Source organism: Plasmopara halstedii (genome assembly GCF_900000015.1).
Source record: "Plasmopara halstedii genome assembly, contig: Scaffold_292, whole genome shotgun sequence".
NCBI lineage: Eukaryota > Oomycota > Peronosporomycetes > Peronosporales > Peronosporaceae > Plasmopara > Plasmopara halstedii.
The window spans coordinates 857,304-874,492 of record NW_020187213.1 but is presented as its reverse complement, the minus strand read 5'-3'; the positions used below and the strand labels follow the sequence as shown (position 1 = coordinate 874,492).

General features: G+C 41.7%; 8 protein-coding genes across 8 annotated transcripts; 4 read left to right on the top strand and 4 right to left on the bottom strand.

Moving 5' to 3' along the window:
- Positions 1 to 341: 341 nt before the first annotated feature.
- On the bottom strand, positions 342 to 1,141 carry PHALS_06014 (uncharacterized protein; the record flags this gene model as incomplete). Its single annotated transcript, XM_024723352.1, has 3 exons — positions 342 to 422; positions 484 to 607; positions 1,074 to 1,141. The coding sequence occupies 3 exons, from the start codon at positions 1,139 to 1,141 to the stop codon at positions 342 to 344; spliced, it is 273 nt and encodes a 90-aa protein (XP_024574338.1).
- A 1,941-nt stretch (positions 1,142 to 3,082) lies between these two features.
- Positions 3,083 to 5,739, top strand: PHALS_06013 (Predicted telomere binding protein; the record flags this gene model as incomplete). The annotated part of the gene is made up of 10 exons (XM_024723351.1): positions 3,083 to 3,287; positions 3,376 to 3,425; positions 3,490 to 3,748; positions 3,807 to 3,856; positions 3,918 to 4,076; positions 4,147 to 4,245; positions 4,301 to 4,374; positions 4,468 to 4,587; positions 4,656 to 5,457; positions 5,524 to 5,739. 10 exons carry the CDS (start codon positions 3,083 to 3,085, stop codon positions 5,737 to 5,739), a joined length of 2,034 nt encoding a protein of 677 aa, XP_024574337.1.
- Positions 5,740 to 5,792: 53 nt separating this feature from the next.
- On the bottom strand, positions 5,793 to 8,064 carry PHALS_06012 (Integral membrane protein; the record flags this gene model as incomplete). Its single annotated transcript, XM_024723350.1, has 2 exons — positions 5,793 to 5,876; positions 5,953 to 8,064. 2 exons carry the CDS (start codon positions 8,062 to 8,064, stop codon positions 5,793 to 5,795), a joined length of 2,196 nt encoding a protein of 731 aa, XP_024574336.1.
- Positions 8,065 to 9,363: 1,299 nt separating this feature from the next.
- PHALS_06011 (fatty acid hydroxylase) lies at positions 9,364 to 10,089 on the top strand (the record flags this gene model as incomplete). The annotated part of the gene is made up of 1 exon (XM_024723349.1): positions 9,364 to 10,089. The coding sequence occupies one exon, from the start codon at positions 9,364 to 9,366 to the stop codon at positions 10,087 to 10,089; it is 726 nt and encodes a 241-aa protein (XP_024574335.1).
- Positions 10,090 to 10,292: 203 nt separating this feature from the next.
- PHALS_06010 (uncharacterized protein) lies at positions 10,293 to 10,570 on the top strand (the record flags this gene model as incomplete). The annotated part of the gene is made up of 2 exons (XM_024723348.1): positions 10,293 to 10,433; positions 10,493 to 10,570. 2 exons carry the CDS (start codon positions 10,293 to 10,295, stop codon positions 10,568 to 10,570), a joined length of 219 nt encoding a protein of 72 aa, XP_024574334.1.
- Positions 10,571 to 10,721: 151 nt separating this feature from the next.
- On the bottom strand, positions 10,722 to 11,737 carry PHALS_06009 (ubiquitin-conjugating enzyme e2 t-like; the record flags this gene model as incomplete). The annotated part of the gene is made up of 6 exons (XM_024723346.1): positions 10,722 to 11,018; positions 11,078 to 11,176; positions 11,236 to 11,341; positions 11,402 to 11,471; positions 11,545 to 11,592; positions 11,683 to 11,737. 6 exons carry the CDS (start codon positions 11,735 to 11,737, stop codon positions 10,722 to 10,724), a joined length of 675 nt encoding a protein of 224 aa, XP_024574333.1.
- A 108-nt stretch (positions 11,738 to 11,845) lies between these two features.
- PHALS_06008 (agc protein kinase) lies at positions 11,846 to 13,202 on the top strand (the record flags this gene model as incomplete). The annotated part of the gene is made up of 6 exons (XM_024723345.1): positions 11,846 to 11,895; positions 11,973 to 12,013; positions 12,075 to 12,558; positions 12,620 to 12,811; positions 12,877 to 12,931; positions 12,996 to 13,202. 6 exons carry the CDS (start codon positions 11,846 to 11,848, stop codon positions 13,200 to 13,202), a joined length of 1,029 nt encoding a protein of 342 aa, XP_024574332.1.
- Positions 13,203 to 13,264: 62 nt separating this feature from the next.
- Positions 13,265 to 16,871, bottom strand: PHALS_06007 (uncharacterized protein; the record flags this gene model as incomplete). The annotated part of the gene is made up of 4 exons (XM_024723344.1): positions 13,265 to 13,465; positions 13,544 to 15,193; positions 15,248 to 15,801; positions 15,866 to 16,871. The coding sequence occupies 4 exons, from the start codon at positions 16,869 to 16,871 to the stop codon at positions 13,265 to 13,267; spliced, it is 3,411 nt and encodes a 1,136-aa protein (XP_024574331.1).
- Positions 16,872 to 17,189: the final 318 nt, after the last annotated feature.

Genomic DNA, 17,189 nt, shown 5'->3' with positions numbered 1-17,189 from the left:
TCATGCAATGGGTGATGAACAAGATATTCGAAAAATGGGAGGTTTACGAAGAATTTTTTCCATTTACATATATATAGCTTGTGTTCTTCTTTTTAGTTCAGGTAACCCATTATAAATACCATGGAGGCCACTGTAATTGATGATCAGCAGGTAACCCACAGGTGATTGACTGGTAAGACCGAAGAATTTGATTGTTTGGGTGAAGACTTTCTGCGTTGGTTAATTCCTGGAACATTGCTTATTTTGGTCAGGCATTGCCGATAATTGTATTCGCGAAAATATCAAGTCACGAGACATTCAGTCCCCTTCTACGTTAATTGGTCGAAACTGCAATTCTTGATTCAGGACGGTTCGTTTGCAAAATAGTTGTCAATGTTGTAGGCAACATACAGACCAGGCTTGCGTTGCAACGGACTGGGCAACTATAATAAGCGAAAAATGGGGAAATGAATACAAAATGGTAAGTTCATTGAAAGGACTTACATTTTTAATAACAAACGATTCTGACTTTGAGCAAAACCGGTGTGATAGAAAAGTAAAGCTACACTCCACCGACCCGTCTTGAGTCACCGATGCTTTTTTCTTGACCTCATAAAACTGTTGTCGACTAATCTTGAAGTCGCATCATTGACAGATAGCTAAACAATTTCTGCTTCACTCAGAGTGAAAATTAATTCATTAAGAATTGGTCTCTGAATTGACGACTACCAAGCGCACCGAGATTAACGTGGATCTTGCACAGAAAACGCTTTGTCATCAAGAGCCCGGGTTAACATGCACAGGATTCGTAGAGTCTGCCGAAGGCCGTAGTCAAGACATTGAACTCGTCCGATTAATTAGCTTTTTCATACTTTAGAGAATAATTTTGCATTATGTCGAAGTAAATCTTACAAGATACTTGCTTTGTTCTCGTTAGGGATAAACTATAACGCGAGTTTAGCAGCGCACGTGCCGCACAAATATTTCATTTAAGGAGTCCAGGCGTCCTCATCAGTACCGATACTTATGTCATTCTGGGGCCTTAAACAAAAATGTACACCATAAATTGGCATCTCTCCGTTACTAAGACACACAGAGTTAGATCAGCACCAGCTTTGGTTATAAAGGTAATGAGAATTGGCGTCCTGCGTCTCGCTCGCATAGTGACTCTTATCAGCTGCAAGAACACTGCCGAGAGAAATTCGAATTTACTCTCTAGACGTCTGTAGAATATAATAGGCACCCGCAGTGAGGTTGCTGATACTAAACGTTTGGGTTTCTCGAATGAGAGTAAAATATCTTAGAGGTAGGGAGGCTCCTAAATCCGGCTAGTTTCAGTTAGAGCAAAAACGCGCGGTGTAACGGGGTTACATGTACCCTAATATGAAAAGGTGGGTAGCACAAGATGGTGTGATCATAGAGCGTGGGTTACGCTAGACGGTGTGATCACACAATGGTGTTGTCACACCTTATCAAGAAGTCAGTACGTGGTTGGGGTTATGTATCTATTCAATTTAATTAGGAAAACCTTTAGCTTTAGATATAGTTGTCTTCGCTGCAGATAAAACCAAGAAGCACAGTTTACATTTTGAGCGGAATAGTTTATTTGTTTATTTGCATTGGGTTAAGGTTCTGGTCACTCTTGGAGTAAGCGGATTGCGACCGCTACACTCTATGTATAGAACGAAGGTCACCGACCTTAGCTTAGGCGGAAGGGCTACGGCGGCCCTGCTCCACGCGGTGCTTGCAATCGCCAAGCCAAGCACCGCGCGCGAGAATGAGCACTTACTTGCAATACACCGGTGGAAGAGGATTTAGACCGAAAATGCTTGAAGTCACATACGTCGCGGGTTTTCGCTTGGTCTGACAAGAGGAATTGCTTGCGTTCAAACTCCTTGATCCTCGTCAAGGAGCAAGAAATAGCGTACTATACTCAGGCGCCTTCATTGCCTTGACTGCTTCATACCATCTTCTGAATCCGGTAACCATCCCATATTGGTGGGTGGTATCGAACAGATGAATCAAGGATACGGTAAGTGTCGCATTAAATAAGGAGCACAACTTACGTATTACATTGATTGGTCAGAGTGCGGAGGTGAAAGCTTTAAACGTGCGCCAGAGATGGTAACTCATTCAAACCGAGGAGGAAGAGAGATCATTTATTTGCCGTAACGCCAAGTGAAATTTTCAGATGTTAATCTTGTGACTATATCATATACAACATTCTTCGTTCCCGGCTGTACGATATGAAGGATCGAGCTTCCACTCAAAGTTGTTTGACAAGCCTTTGTGGGGAAAGGTCAAATACAAGTAGGCACAAGGCTGCCTTTAGTGGAAAGAGTGGGTTTAATCGTACCTCGTGGAATTCCGAATCAAATGCATTAATCCCTAACCAAGCGGCTCAATGTAGGATTGGCGGAAATCACAGACGAGTCGTTGATAGTCAACATCAGCGGCTAGCCGTGATAGATACATGAGCGTCGAGCAATTCCGTCTGTAAAAGTAAGCGGAATATCGCGGAGGCATCATAAATAGGGAATACAATTTTCAAATCCGAATGTCTAGCGTCCGGATATTGATAATGTTTAATAACCTTACTGTAGAGTTTGAGAATGTTGAGAACGTAGAAGCTTGATTTCGTCCAGGACATAAAATTTTATTGTAGGTATGGTGGCTTGATCGCCTCGGCCATAATTCGACTAAAAGTTAAATTTGTAGGTGCCATACTCTTCTCTTCTGGTAGAGTTTTACGATCCGAAACTTAAGCTAGGGAGGAGAAGCGCTTGTGGAGCGAGCATAAAGCTCTGATAGCTTTGTCACATAACATGAGAATGTTCGAAATGATGTCGGCAGTGTTGCCGCGTCCCATGATGACACCATACCTAGCGATCATACTGTGTGACATATATAAACTCAAGTTTTATTAAACGAACGATATACATGTCGAATTTATTAACATCCTGTCTGCATTGCATGATGTGAGACTAGTCTCCTTTACAAAGTCTTATTGTAAGGGGCGCTTTTACAGATCTACTCTATGATTTTCTTAAAATTATTATCGAAAACATTGGTTTTGTAAGACTAAAATATTTGTCAGAATAAAATGGAGCTGGATAGTGGCGGTCCCGCAGTTAATGGCTCAGTCAAACGCGCGTATCCATTGCAGTCACTTTGCTCAATGTCTAGTGGCACTTCTACTATGTCTTCAGCTGGTCGAGAGTTAGGCGCATTCGGACCAGGCGTAGGTCCGTGTGGTCCTGACGCATCGCAAATTGTTGTCATTGTTGTCGAAAACCATATCCTTTTGAGTGAGATATCTTGCCTCACACTTTTCTACAATAATTAGTACCTTAACCTTGAATCTAATGGCACGCGCGACATTTGAAACATGCTTAGTGTTCTTTTATGACGAATGGGCGAGCAAGATGCAGTTTATCAAACGTCATGCAAGTTGAGAGAAGCTTAAGCTTTTTTTCTATCAAGATTCATTACTATCTTTCTGTGGTTTAGTATAAACTTCAGATTTCTGGACAAGGACTAGTGACGCTAGAATGGGAAGCTGGGGCAGAGACAGAGGAACGCATGCAGTGTATCGTGGTTGCTGAAAGAAATGTGCTCAAGAAAACATTGGATAGACAGCCACGATTATTTCCATTTCCTAAAAGTCTGCATATTAAGGTTGTGTACGAAGAACCGCAACGTTTACCCGAGTCGGATCAATTGCGTTTTCTTCCACCCAAAACGATTACAACAAGAGATCTGCATTCAGGTTGTGAAGAATTAAAACCATCAGAGAAAATTCCTCCTGACTTCTTTCTTGTGTATAGTTATTTCGTCGAAGGATCCACAAAACAATGATTACAGTCCACCAAGAAAGGTTCAATTGAAATAAGTAGGGAAACAAGATTTTGGATATTCAAATCAATGTTGTGAAACAGAAAGCCAATCATGGAAAAAGGATGCTTGAGAAGGCAACAAACCCATCGACAGTGTATCGATACTCATGTTTATCCGAGTTAGTGGATGGATACGCTGATATATACGGTGTCGCTGTCAACATGACGCTGCCAAAGAAAACCAGTGGACGTGATTTCTGTGTACGTCTCTTGTTTTTGACGGAAGTATAACTTAGAGATTAAGAAGATCCAATTGTATTATTCTGTCAAGATGACTGTAAGTTTGACTGATGAGAGCCGTCCCACGCGAGCAGAAGCAATTCACATAAATATTTTCTATCCTACAATCGCGGCAATGCCCAAGATAAAGGTACATCCTCGCATCATCCAAAATATTTCAGGTCTTGAAACTTACGTTTCAATAGTACGTTGGTGACATCATTCGCTTTCACAAAGTTAAAATTCAGCAATTTCAGAACAGAATCCAAGGTCTCAGTCTGTACGTTATTTCAAGCCAGACGGCAACGTATCGTGCGTTTTACGTGTTCTTACAATCTCATGTGGCTAACAAACACCGAGTTTTGATGGACAGACATCGTGCAACGCGATTTCTTGTGCTCCGAGAACAAGCGACTGGGGACCTTGAGCAGCTTACGAACTCCGATACCTGGACTTTTGAACCTTCGGATGAGCATCGAACGCGTGCACTAATGTAAGTTCGTCATGAAGGCAAATTTATCCGTAACATGTTAACCATTTGGTCTGTTAAATGTTTTCAAGTGAATGGGCAAAGAAGAGCATTGCTGAAGATAAATCTTTACCTCAGGGATATTCCTTTGCGCCAAAATTTCTCTCGGAGCTGAAATATGCAGAAGGTTTTACCGATCTGGTAGTGCGAGTTCTACATCTAGATGACAAGGCAGAACCAACTCGCTTGATCATTTGGGATGGTTCAGGACTTGCAGCAGATTCCGACCGAGTTCTGGTACAAATTTTGCAGGATGAAGACATTCCTGTGCCAGTTTACGGATTACTCAAAGAGGTGGTCATGTCGTCATGTTGGTCTGTCGTACGTGAAATGGGTTTTATTGACGGGATGCTCACAAACTGGTGTCGCTTTCGCAACTTGGCAGTCGGAATCGATGAGCCTCTTCCTGAAGTTGCTCCCGAAAGAACAATCACACTGCGTTTCCGAGAGGTGACTTCGTTCGTGTTAATGCCTGATTTTGCGCTCGACGTACAACGACGTCTCGTACTCAATAACTTAACCGCAGGTACAACAAGTGAAGATCAGAATTGTGTTCATTCTCCTACTACAAACGGTTCAATGAAGGTTATCACAGTCATTCCTGAACATATTATCAAAAGTATTCCAGTCACACCATTGCGTGAGATCCTTCGATCAAAACAAACCCCTCGAAAATATCACTGTTGCGCTCAGATTCGAAGCATTTGGCCTACTGAGATCGTTAAGATATGCAAGCCGAAAGCTAGCAATAGCAGCGACTTTATTTATTCTTTCGTTCTAGGTGTCCAAGAAGGGAGCGACTATATAAATGTTATTGTTTACGGCAACGACGCGGTCGGTACAAGCTTTGAATTAGACAATATTGTTGCTGTAAAGTTTGATATCTCTTTGTGCATGTAGGAACACTTTCTTCATGGCATTCCTCCATGTGATTTGAGCAAAAACACAAGCTCGAGTGCATTGGTGAAAAAGCGCTTTGCTGCGTTATTAAATGCTAATAACGCCTTTCATTTGTGCATCAAGTCGTACTTGGCTACATTGCCTTCAAAAGAGTCTGATTGTATTAGCAGAGCTGTTCGATATCGTTTGTTTGATACATTGCTTCGGTGCACGTAAATGGCGAGAAGAAAAAGATGAAGATTCATGTATTTATACGCGTAACTTTAAATTCACGGAGAGCCAAGACTTGAACTAGAGATACTGTCCGCCGGATTATCTTTCACGTCTTCCAACTCCAGCTCACCCAATCGACCCTGCTCATGCAGCTAGTAATCAAACATCAAGAATGTTAGAATGAACAATCTGTTCGTAGTCGTTCAGTCTTTTTACCTTTTCCAACCAATAAAACTCGTTGTCGTGAGGCATATAGCCAGCCAGTCGACCGCCTCCCATTGCGTTCTGAATAGCTTGAGATTGCATCAGCTGCTGTGACATCGACAAGTGGCTGCTGTACATCACAGTGTCCCCCATCCGTATGGACTTGTCCATTTCTTCTTCTTTGAATTTTCCAAGACGTTGTATGAGAGCTTCTCCTTCACGAGCACCTACCCATTTCGGATGATTTTGCTTAAAGTTAAGAAACGAATTTTCCATTTTCGCATCATTCCCGTATTCTTTAAAATCAAATTCAGCAAATCGACAGACAGCTCCAGTGCTTGGATGCACTAACGAATGCGTACGCAGAAAGAGTAAAATCTCGCGAGAAAGTCGAGGAAGAGATACACATAGAATATATGGTGCCAACAACACTGATACACACTCTTCTGCGAATAGCACAGCCTTATATGGAAAGAGCACGGTGAATGCATCCCGCACCTCAAATGAGTGGCATTGCCCCCGCCATTCCTTTGGAAAATAATGCGTTTCCGCAGCAACTTGCATCATGGCTTCTTCGCAATTACCATTTATCAAAAAAGGAGACGTTGAGGACGTAAATGAGCGCGAGAATGCAAACAGTCCCGTGGAAATGGTCAAGTACCACAATAATTCATGACCAAAGAGCGTTGTTTGGAGTAAAACTGATTCTTCCAAGAGACTAACAAGAAGAAGCACAGCCATCAACGAGCTTGCACAAAATGAGACTCCACCGGCAATAATTGCTAGTGAGCCAGTCGGAAACATACTAAGGTATCGGTCCGCGAGCGAAAACGAGCGTGCCATACGAGCATCGAGAACATGTGGCAGTTCATTGTACTCACGAAATCGCCAAATGGCATACGTCGACCAGCGTCGAGTGCCAAAATAATAAACGTGATTCATTTGCCATTCTTGAGCCGCCAAAAAGAAGAAACGGGACAAGCGATATAACAAGATAAATGGCACTAGCACAAGATTGAGCACTCCTGCAACAACAAATCGTTTTTGAAGCATTTCGACATTATGAATGACTGACGGTGCCAAATTCTGCTCAGCATCAAACATTTGGTCCAAAAGACAAATATTAAGATTTGCTTCCAAATTTCTCGAACACATGATATGTGCTGTAGAGAAAAATTGCAGTGATGAAGGCAATAAAGTTTGGCTTTGAAATAAAGTGTGATTCATAAAAGCAATCAAATAATTATCACGCCGCATGATTCGTCGTGCAAAGTCATGAGGTGACGACAGTAAAGCTGGATCAATCTGGAGCTTGTAAGATGACAATTGCCGCATATGAATTGGATTATTTGCGCCGTTTACGAGATTCATCACTCTCGTCACGACTTCATCCCATGTAATTGTTTGTACTTGTCGAGCATCGATATGTAGACGTTCTTTATAAAACTCTTGCATCTCTTTTGTGTCTCGAAGTGTTCGAATTAATTGAAAAGCTCGTGCAATCCAATAGACGAAAAACATCGCAAAGTAAAATGCTCCAATGAGTCCCCATATCCCATTATTATCAGCTTTGCACGTTATATAATGTTCCATCTCCTGTGCACACCCTCCAGTTTCAGAGTGTCGATGGCACTCGAGCAGTGGTCCCCATTGTACACAACCAAGCAAGAAACTAGAGAGAGCAACGCTAAAGAGACCAGTCATAAGACTTACGACTTCCACGACCACAATGCACCAAAACCCCTTATGATAATAGTAATTGTATAGTGTGATCAGAAATGCATCAAGATTGGCTACGTTTCCATATCGATCGGGTACGGGCGAAATACGAGTCTGGTATAAAGATTTCTTCGTTCTATGTTGAGACCCAGGAATTGCTGTCTTGACCGTGTCTAGCAACTCGCGAAACAGTGTCGAGATAGCAGGAAGATGCACATTAACACGCAAAGATGGTAGCGCAGAATTTTTTGAGGAAGTGTTGACATTCGAATGTCGTGTTGAATCTGATCGAATCATACCACCGAATGGAGGTGCATGGCGATCATCTTTAAGCTCGTTCCAGAGTAATTCATCATCCTCTTCGGTGTGTAGAAGATCATTTTCAGCAAGTAGCGACTCGTCCATGAAATGTAAGAGGATATAGCTGACGAAATTCACGGAGACAACGAAGAAAATATGGGGAGTAGCAATATGACGACAGGAAGCTCAAATTCTAACGCATTTATGACAAAAATAACACAAAATTGAGAAGGAATTTGTATACTTTGATATTTGAAAAATAATAGTAAAGTTGATATTCGCTGACGAGTGCGATATGGCCGAACTTTACCACGTGAGCCTTGCTAACATTTTTGATCGTAAATTCGAGCGAGATACTTGAAATTGAGTCTTGCTTATCGCTTTTACGGACTGAAGTCTTAAACCATAGGGTGAGGCTAACAAGCCACATGTTGATTAGATCTCAATTCGATGTAGTTTAGATTCCGTTTAACTGATTAATAAAGACGCACTTCGTTTACATGTTGTATGAACACATGTGCAGTAGGGGACGAGGTAATTGCGACTATTTTGATGGTAATTAGCTATATTTGAGGGATGATCTCGCAGGTTAGGCTTATATGTTATCGCACTGTATTTAGCCTTGCAAGTCGCAAAAGACCAAACGTATCCGATTCATATCTGGGAAAACTCGCAAAGGAAGCGAAACATACCATCGACGACAAGCGATTGGAGGGTTCTACCAAGTGAGATGAATCGAAGTTGTTGCAAGCATCAATTAAAGTTTCGATCCCATGGTCCTTCATACTTATAATCTCAAGAACTCACTTTACACAATCATTTATTATCAAAGCATCTTATCTTACAAAAATTATCTCAAGGATTCGGACGTAATCCACATCGCATGTAATCAGCCATAAGTCTTCTAACGATCCCAATTTGAAACACCTGATACATCTATCAAAGGCAGCGTCGTAACAACTGCATCGTTACGTATCGCGATGAAGCTTTTTTCTAGTTTGAGATCGCGAAGTCATCCAACAAACGAAAAATCATCAATGGAAGTTTCTTACAAACACTACCGAAATTTCTTTGATGGCGTTTCAGTAACCAGCCCGAAACCTCTAATAGAGGATTCCGATACATACTTTTCTTCAATCAAGCTTTAATCCTCTCTATTAGAAATGTTACGCCCATGAAAGTCACCAATGATTGTGCACCTCACATTATTATCACTCGACAATTGACCAGCATCAGATGAAGTCGTCTATGCTTGTTGTTGATAATTTTCAGTACATCGTTCGCCGTCTCAAGTATTATGTAATTATTAACGCATTCATCTGTGCTATTGGTCTCGTCAGCTATAGGGCATTGTTGTCACTAAATCATGAAGTCAGGCCCCATGTCCAAGTGGCAGTGATTTACATGACTAATTTATTTCGAATGCTTGCGCCGGTCAAGTGGTTTGATTGGGTTGGTACGAAAAAAAACAAGATTAATAGTGACAAGCGAACTCAACTCACTGGTGATCAATTGCGGGCTCTTTATTTTCGTGCTTGCTTTATTGTGGTGCCTCTGGATTGTATTTCTGTCTGGTTCGCAAATCGGACAGTTGATCCGATGGAACAGACTTTGACGTGGCAATCATTCATGGTGGAATATGCTTACTTCATCCCCAAATCGCTAGTCTTTGAGGTTGTCTTTGATTTGTTTCACTATGCAACGCACTGGATGTGCCATCGAATCTCTTGGCTTTATGTGAACTCTCACAAACGCCACCATATTCATCGTTTTCCGTGTCCATTGTCAACGTATGAGCAAGATGGACTCGATGTTTGCCTTACAAATGTGCTTCCATTCTGTCTCTCCTGGTTTTTGTGTTTTTTTTCCTTCTCGAATCTCCAGCTGCATCTACTGCTTGCCTACAAGTCATACGTAGAAGTCGCTGGCCACTCTGGTTTGGATGTCAAAGGCTTTTCCTTCCCACAAATGCCACTACTTAACAACCTTACGAGTATCTGCAGTCGAGTACATGATCACGAAGTTCATCACACGTATCCACGTTGGAATTTTGCTAAACGCTTTTCATTGTGGGACAAAGTCTTTTGTACGTTCCGTCCCGGTGAGTCTCATATAGAGTCATCGATTTAAAATGACTACTATTTTAATGCCTGCATTGTGAGAAATGCACGATAACCACTGGATGCGAGCAAGACCAAGTACCATTTAATCTTTTTAAATATAAGCAAATCTTCGTGTTAAATTGCTCAGTAAATTTTGGCTCAGACCATGCGCATAAGACGTGGAGGAAACTGAAAGATTTTAAAACGGCAGTCAGTCTACACAAGCGAAAGATGGCAGGAAGCAGCTTAGGAAGCAAATGGAAGAGCGAGAAGGTATTGCAGCAATTGAAACGAGAAGCGCCAGCAACGCTTCAGCCACTCGACTACACTCCAACTCCAAAAGAACCTATTCTTTGCGTGCAGTTAAATAAGGTATGGGCTACTTAGACAAAACGAACATGCCTTTGTAATTATTGTTGTTTATGATGCAGAGGCTCAATCAAAGTCGAAAACATTGGCCACATGTTCTCGAAAGTTTACCCTCATCAGTTGTACAACTTCAAAAGTAGTGACTTTGCGATGAATAAGAGGAAGTGTTTGAGCCCTCGTTTCATTTTAATTCGTTGTGCGCTTTGGTTGATAAAAGTTGTCGCTAGATGATGAAGTGAAATAAAGAGCTCGCTCACAATACTCTTGAGATCCAGCATGTGCTGACGGAAACTATTCTCGGCGTACTCGCTTACTTTGTGGATTCGTTTCAATTTCATCCTGAAAAGAATCACTTTCCTCATCTTCGCTAGATGAAAAGCCGTCGCTGAACGCGTCGTCTGAAGAATTCAAATCTTTCGTTTGAAACAAGTCTTTCGCCACTTGGGTATCGGGAATAGTAGCTTCATTTTTTTCATTCTCTTTCAAATCATCCTTCTCAGTCGAAGCTTGAAGATTGCACGCATGTTGCAAGGTCATCTCACTTGCGTTTGAGTTGAACAGCTCACGATTGTGCTTAAAAATGTCTGCCTGCATAAGTAGTCAATAATCTAGCATCAAATGAAAGTCAATAGAGCAGGATCCCGTACAATATCCGGCATCAGTCCGTCATCTGCATTCGGTTCTGCCATGAGTAAGCGAATTGTTGTCAGTAGTGTACAAATATTAACCGATGGTAGCCATGAACCCTGCATCACATGTAGTCAATTGTCACCTCAAAAGCCTCCAGCATTTACATTTTTCTCACCTTGGGTTGCATCTTAAGTGTATCGAGACAGATTCTTCCACCATCGTCGATGTTTGGATGATAAATAGGCGTCAAAAAGCGAACTTTTGGCGGTTCAAATGGGTAACTAATTTCCAAGAAAACAATCATCACTTAATAGCATGAAACCAGTTCAAAGCGCACTTACCGTTCGGGAATATCAATCTCGAGATTGAACAAACCTCTTTCGTAAGGAGAACCTTCTGGTCCCATAATTTCTATACACCACTCTTGAGCATAAGCTCACGACAATATAGAAAATCTCATAAAAATCCTCGCTAACACTCATACGTGCTTCTAGACGGTCGAGCTGGTCATCTTTAGGCCATGCGCTGACGCCTACAGACCATTCATAACGACAAACGATAATATTTCATGTAACGCGAATAAACGAACTTTGCTATAAATATGTTTATAATGTCAACGTACCAAACGGCGGGTCGCTCTCTAGCATCGCAATCTCCTTCCGCATACGTCCACGCATTGCTGTCATTTTCCACTTAAGTAAGAATTTTATTGCAATCATTCTATTCGATAGGTTTCGTAATGTAAAAATGTCGTAAACTTTCACGAATCGGCGCAATCTTCTAGCATGGATGATTTCGAGCAGCTCCAGCTTCTTGGTCACGGAGGCTACTCCAGGTGATTATATTATCTAACGTATATAATGGACTACCATTGATTGCACTGCCTTATATCTTGTTGAATATGATGCGAAGTGTTTATCTTGTCCAATTCATTGACTCAACCACGCGTTATGGTACGTTACACCATGTAGTTGGATTGAAAGTGGATTCACGAAAGTTTGTGACTTACTTCAGCACTCAAGCGAATTGCAAAATCAAAGATAATTTCAGAGAAGCACAAAACGCGGCTGGAAGTCGAAAAATCGATTTTGTTTGAACTTCAAAGTCCATTTCTCTGTCGAGGCTTTCGAACGTTTGAAACTTCGAATGAAATTTTACTTTTACAAGAATTTATTGATGGACGACCGTTGTATGAGTGCATTTGGATGTTTCAAGATACTGGAAGGTTTCCTGAACATATGGCAAAGTTCTTTGCTGCACAATTGGTTTTGGCGTTGCGAGATTTACACGCACATCAATACATTCATCGCGATTTTAAAAGTGGAAATGTGCTCATTGACAAGAAGGGATTTGCTAAAGTGATTGACTTTGGTCTTTCAAAATCAACTTGTATGAATGACTGCAGAAGTGGACGGACGCAATCTTTGTGCGGCACACACTACATCATGGCACCTGAGGTATTTAGTAGGAATCTGTATGACTTTTCTTGTGATTGGTGGTGCGTGAGCTGTTTCCTTATTCGGTAATTGTCTCAGCTCTTACACTTCGCTTGTTGACAGGAGTCTCGGTGTGATTATCTATGAGATGGTTGCAGGATGCCCTCCATGGGAGTATCAGTGCCCATCAGATAAAACGATAAATGAGTATTTTCAGCAAATTGAACTGAAAGCTGAATCGCTTTTTGAACGTCCAGAGAGAAAAGATGAAACAGTTGAAAGCAATTTCAGCACTGATTTAAAGTCATTGATATGGTAATTAACATCCCTTGCTTTGATGATTCTTAGCAAGATTCTAATTAGTAATTTGCAAATGCTAGCTCCTTGCTTCAGATCAATCCTTGTAAGCGACTTGGTAAGGATGGAGCAGTTGAGGTACGCATTAGCAATGAATTCGAATCGACCCTTGACCACTTGCTGATCACTTTTTAATTAATAGGTGATGAATCATATTTGGTTCAGTGACATTAACTGGTCTCAGCTTGAAGCGCAAGAAAATCTTTTAATGGTGCCTTACAATTATGAAAAAGATTTTAATGCAGCTCGAGTTCGGTCATTTCAGACTCTTAACGAAGATCGAGAAAGGTTATCAAGTGCCGAAAGTATCGACCCAGAGGATGATGTGAAATATTTTGCTGACTTTTAAACAATCAAGGAAACAAATGTTTGAATAAACGTTGCAAAATTTCGCTGCGTTGGCTAAATAACTTACACAAGTTGTTTGACAAAACATTGAAACCCAAGCTTTGCTGACGCCTTTACCTTTGTTACCTTCTTATCGTCATTGACAGCTGCAATATATTCGTCGATAAATCGGGCGATGCAGGGGTGAAATTCATAGCGACTACCAAAAAAATCGACATAATTGGTGCCGTCAAACAAGTAGCCCTCAGGCAAAGGATCTGCTGCCTGTCACCCAAGTTTCAAATAGCACATCAGCATAAGCATATATGGTAAGTTAACTCGACGGTATTCTTTTGTACGTACATGTTGCCTTTGAATTTCACACTTCTCCTCATGGCTGATTGAAGCCTTCGAACGAGGATGATTTGATAAAGAATCAGCATGATCATAACAGCTAAGTAGAAGTTGGTGCAACTTTTGAGCATTGAGACCTTGTCCAGTAATCTTCACCTCCGTCGAGAAAACATTTTTTGTATTCTTATCATGACTTAAACCAACCCAGATCCGAGCTAAAGTGCCAGTCGAAAGGTATTCATACACGCGATCGGGTTCATCTTTAAATACAACTTGCCCTTCGACACACCAACACGACTGCGACCGGCCGTCTAAACTCACCACGTCACTGCACGAGATAGAAGACGAAGAAGATGTTTTCTGAATATCTTGGCGCGCTTTATTGATGGCAATTGTCTGAGCGATACGAATTCCTTTCATATTGTTCTTGTCTATTGGGTAAATTCGATCCAGTGACTTTGCTAACGTGGCATATGGAGTTAAAGTTTTCACGACAGATTGTAAGAATCTATATCGATCCAACCCAGTACCAATTTCAAAACGAAAGCTCACAGGTGATTGAGTAGGCTCAAGCTCAGCAACGTATCGTGTATACATTGACGAGATATCATCACTTAAAACACTGCTGTCCCAATCTTGAAAATGAAAGCCACGGTACTGCTTATGCTCGACACTTTCGAATCGGTCCACCGAAAGTAATGGAGTTATAGGTCCTTCAAAAACATCGTGTGACAGAACTATCACGTCGGTGAATGGATTCACTTGGTCCATGCGAGAACGCAATCGTTGAAGGACTACTTCGGAAACATATGAGCTGTTCGTAACTACTAAGTGGGTCACAAACCCAGCTGTCATTTGATCAAAGACTTTTGGAAGTGGTGCCTGGGCATCTAATGGGTCTGGTACATTGACATTAACCGCACTTAAACAAGTAATAATCGCTCCGATCGTGCTTGAAAGCGGGGCATTGTGTGCTCCACGTCGGACTGCAATAGCTACCATGATAGGATCGATGTATCCCGTGATACTTATAAGAATTCGAGGAGGCAAGTGAAGACTTTGAGCAGATTCGTTAATCCGATCCAGCGCTCGAGAAATTTCACCGGAAAGTATAAAAAGCCCGTTATTCTCCATTTTTTGTTGTTTTTCAGGCTCCAGATTGCGAAGATCAATATTGATAGGAATCCAAGTGAAGCTGGAGGATGAAATGCTGCAGACTAACTTACCTAATGCCTCGACACCACTTCCAGGGATTCCAATCATAATTGTGACTGGGACATCAAGCCTGCTGGGATTCTTTGAAATGGGCAATGACACTGTTGAGAACTCATCTGGCTCGTTCGGAATGAAATCTTGTGGAAACAATTTATCAATTGTGCGAGCATCCTGACCCACAAACGATTGTTTGGATACTAGCATCTCGCACGTTGCCTTCACTTGACTTGGAATCTCAGCATGAATACCGTTTTGTTCTCGTTGTAAGCCTACTTGTTGATTCTTCAACAACTCACTAGCTTGATTGACCAAAGTATTTAGAGCAGCAGCAGTGGCTTTCCACGACTCCAAAGCTTTAAAAACCTCAACTTGGAATCGCGAGCTCGATTGTAAAGGGATGTATATCTCATCTGACTCTAAATGGACAGGCATGACGTTTGACAACTACAAAAGGATGATCAACAGGTTGTGACTCAAACCATGAAAAAACCCACGTACCGGTGTTAAGTGACTATCTTTATCTATCTTCAAAACAATCTTCAGAAGCACCAACTCATCATAAGAAGACGGTAGGATCGAAAACCATTCGACATTTTGCTCAATAGACACGATAATTGGATTGAAATTCGGACAAAAGAAGACGAATCCACCTGTGTACGTTCGCCAACTCCCACGAACAATTGGCAACAACTTGCTGTTAAAGAGAAGTATAGCCTTGGAAGACATTATTGGCGATTTACCGAGCTCTTCGTCACTTGACAAAGTAAGCTCCTTGCCTAAACATAGTGATCGATTTTGCAGGATAAATTCCGACTGAAGAGAGCGCAAGAAATTGTCAATAGCATTTGCTTCCTCGCCACTTTGAACCCAGGAGCGAAATACTGCGAAAGATTTCGTAACATTCAACACTTGCTGTGTAGCAAGTGTCTCACAAGTTTCCCGACCTCGAAACAAATATGTGTCACCAATCGAAAGGGACCCAAGTGAATAATCTGAATCGGCGTCACTTGGTATATTGTTAAGGGTCATGGAGCAGTACAAAAGACACCAATCTGCACAGCATTAACACAACTAACACAATTTTCTTGCCGAAATTATAAAATTCTCAATACAAACCTTTAGTGAGGTAGTCAATTCGTTGTCCTCGAGCATCCATGGCCTCTACTATGAAATGAAGCTGATCATTAAAGAATGAGACTGGAAATTTTTGCGATCCAAGCATTTGTGATTCAGCTCTATCCACTTGAATCATCTTCTGAATGGCTTCTGCACAGGCCAATTTTAGGCATTGATCAATGGATGCCATATTGCCAGCCATGCACTCAATGAGTTGTGCTACTCCCTTTTTAAAACCATAAAATAGCAGCGCATACATGTCGATCATTGTCTTCGTATCTGCTGCAGACTTCGGAACATTCTCACTCAGCTGTTGTTGTGAATAAACCAACGAGTCATCATCGAAGATTTGTTTGCACACTTTTCCAGTCGAGAAGAAATATGTGCGGGCAAATCGCACGCCTGTCAATGGATCTTCAGCTTGCACGACCATATGCGTTGCCGGAACATCAGATCTTGCACCTGAATTTGCAAGAAATGCCTCAGAAGAAGACACTTCCGTCAACGCATTCGTCCTCACTCCAAACAACACTCGGCTACCTCTGTTTGGAGCAATTTGAAGTCCACGGGCACGATACTGCATCGTTCCAAACTCATAAGAAGTCAACAGATTCTCCCCCAACTCACATTCAGACTTTGCATTGCGCACATCTGGTGACTCGGCATGGTCGAGCTTCTGTAAAAATGCATCAAAATGGTGCGCTAAAAAGGGTTGACTCTCCTTAACAAGTCGTTTTGCACTAAATGTATCAAGGTGTGCCATCACTTGCATCATTTCTTGAGATATATTAACCACCTGATGGTTCATGGTGAGAAAACCTTTGTCTCTTGAATCTCTGCCGTCAAGTCCATACGATTGAACCAGAGGCCATTTTTCAAATACCATCGGGTCTTGAAGGTTACCCCCGTATTGGTCGAACCCAAATGGTACCCCGATACACTTGATCTCCATCACCATGTTCTTAAAAGCATTAATTTTACGTTCCTCTTGTTCGTTTTGATCCATTCCATCATGCACGACATACTCAGTCACATTGCGCCATTTCGAGATAATGGGCAGAAGTATCGCTGCTGCATCGCTTTCGATAGAGTAAAAGATTGAAACGCCTTGCGGACGTATCAGAAGAACAATATCTTCAAGGCATTCGTGCTCTTGTAAAATTACCTGCTCCCCTAGTAATTCTTGACCCGAGTTTCCAAGAAAGAGATACTTTAGCACTGCCTGAGACGTTTGTGAATGGAGACTATCGATGCCCCCAATAATTAACACCCCATCAATATAAGTGTCCAATGTGGTGCACAAAGTTTGGATGCGATGCAAACG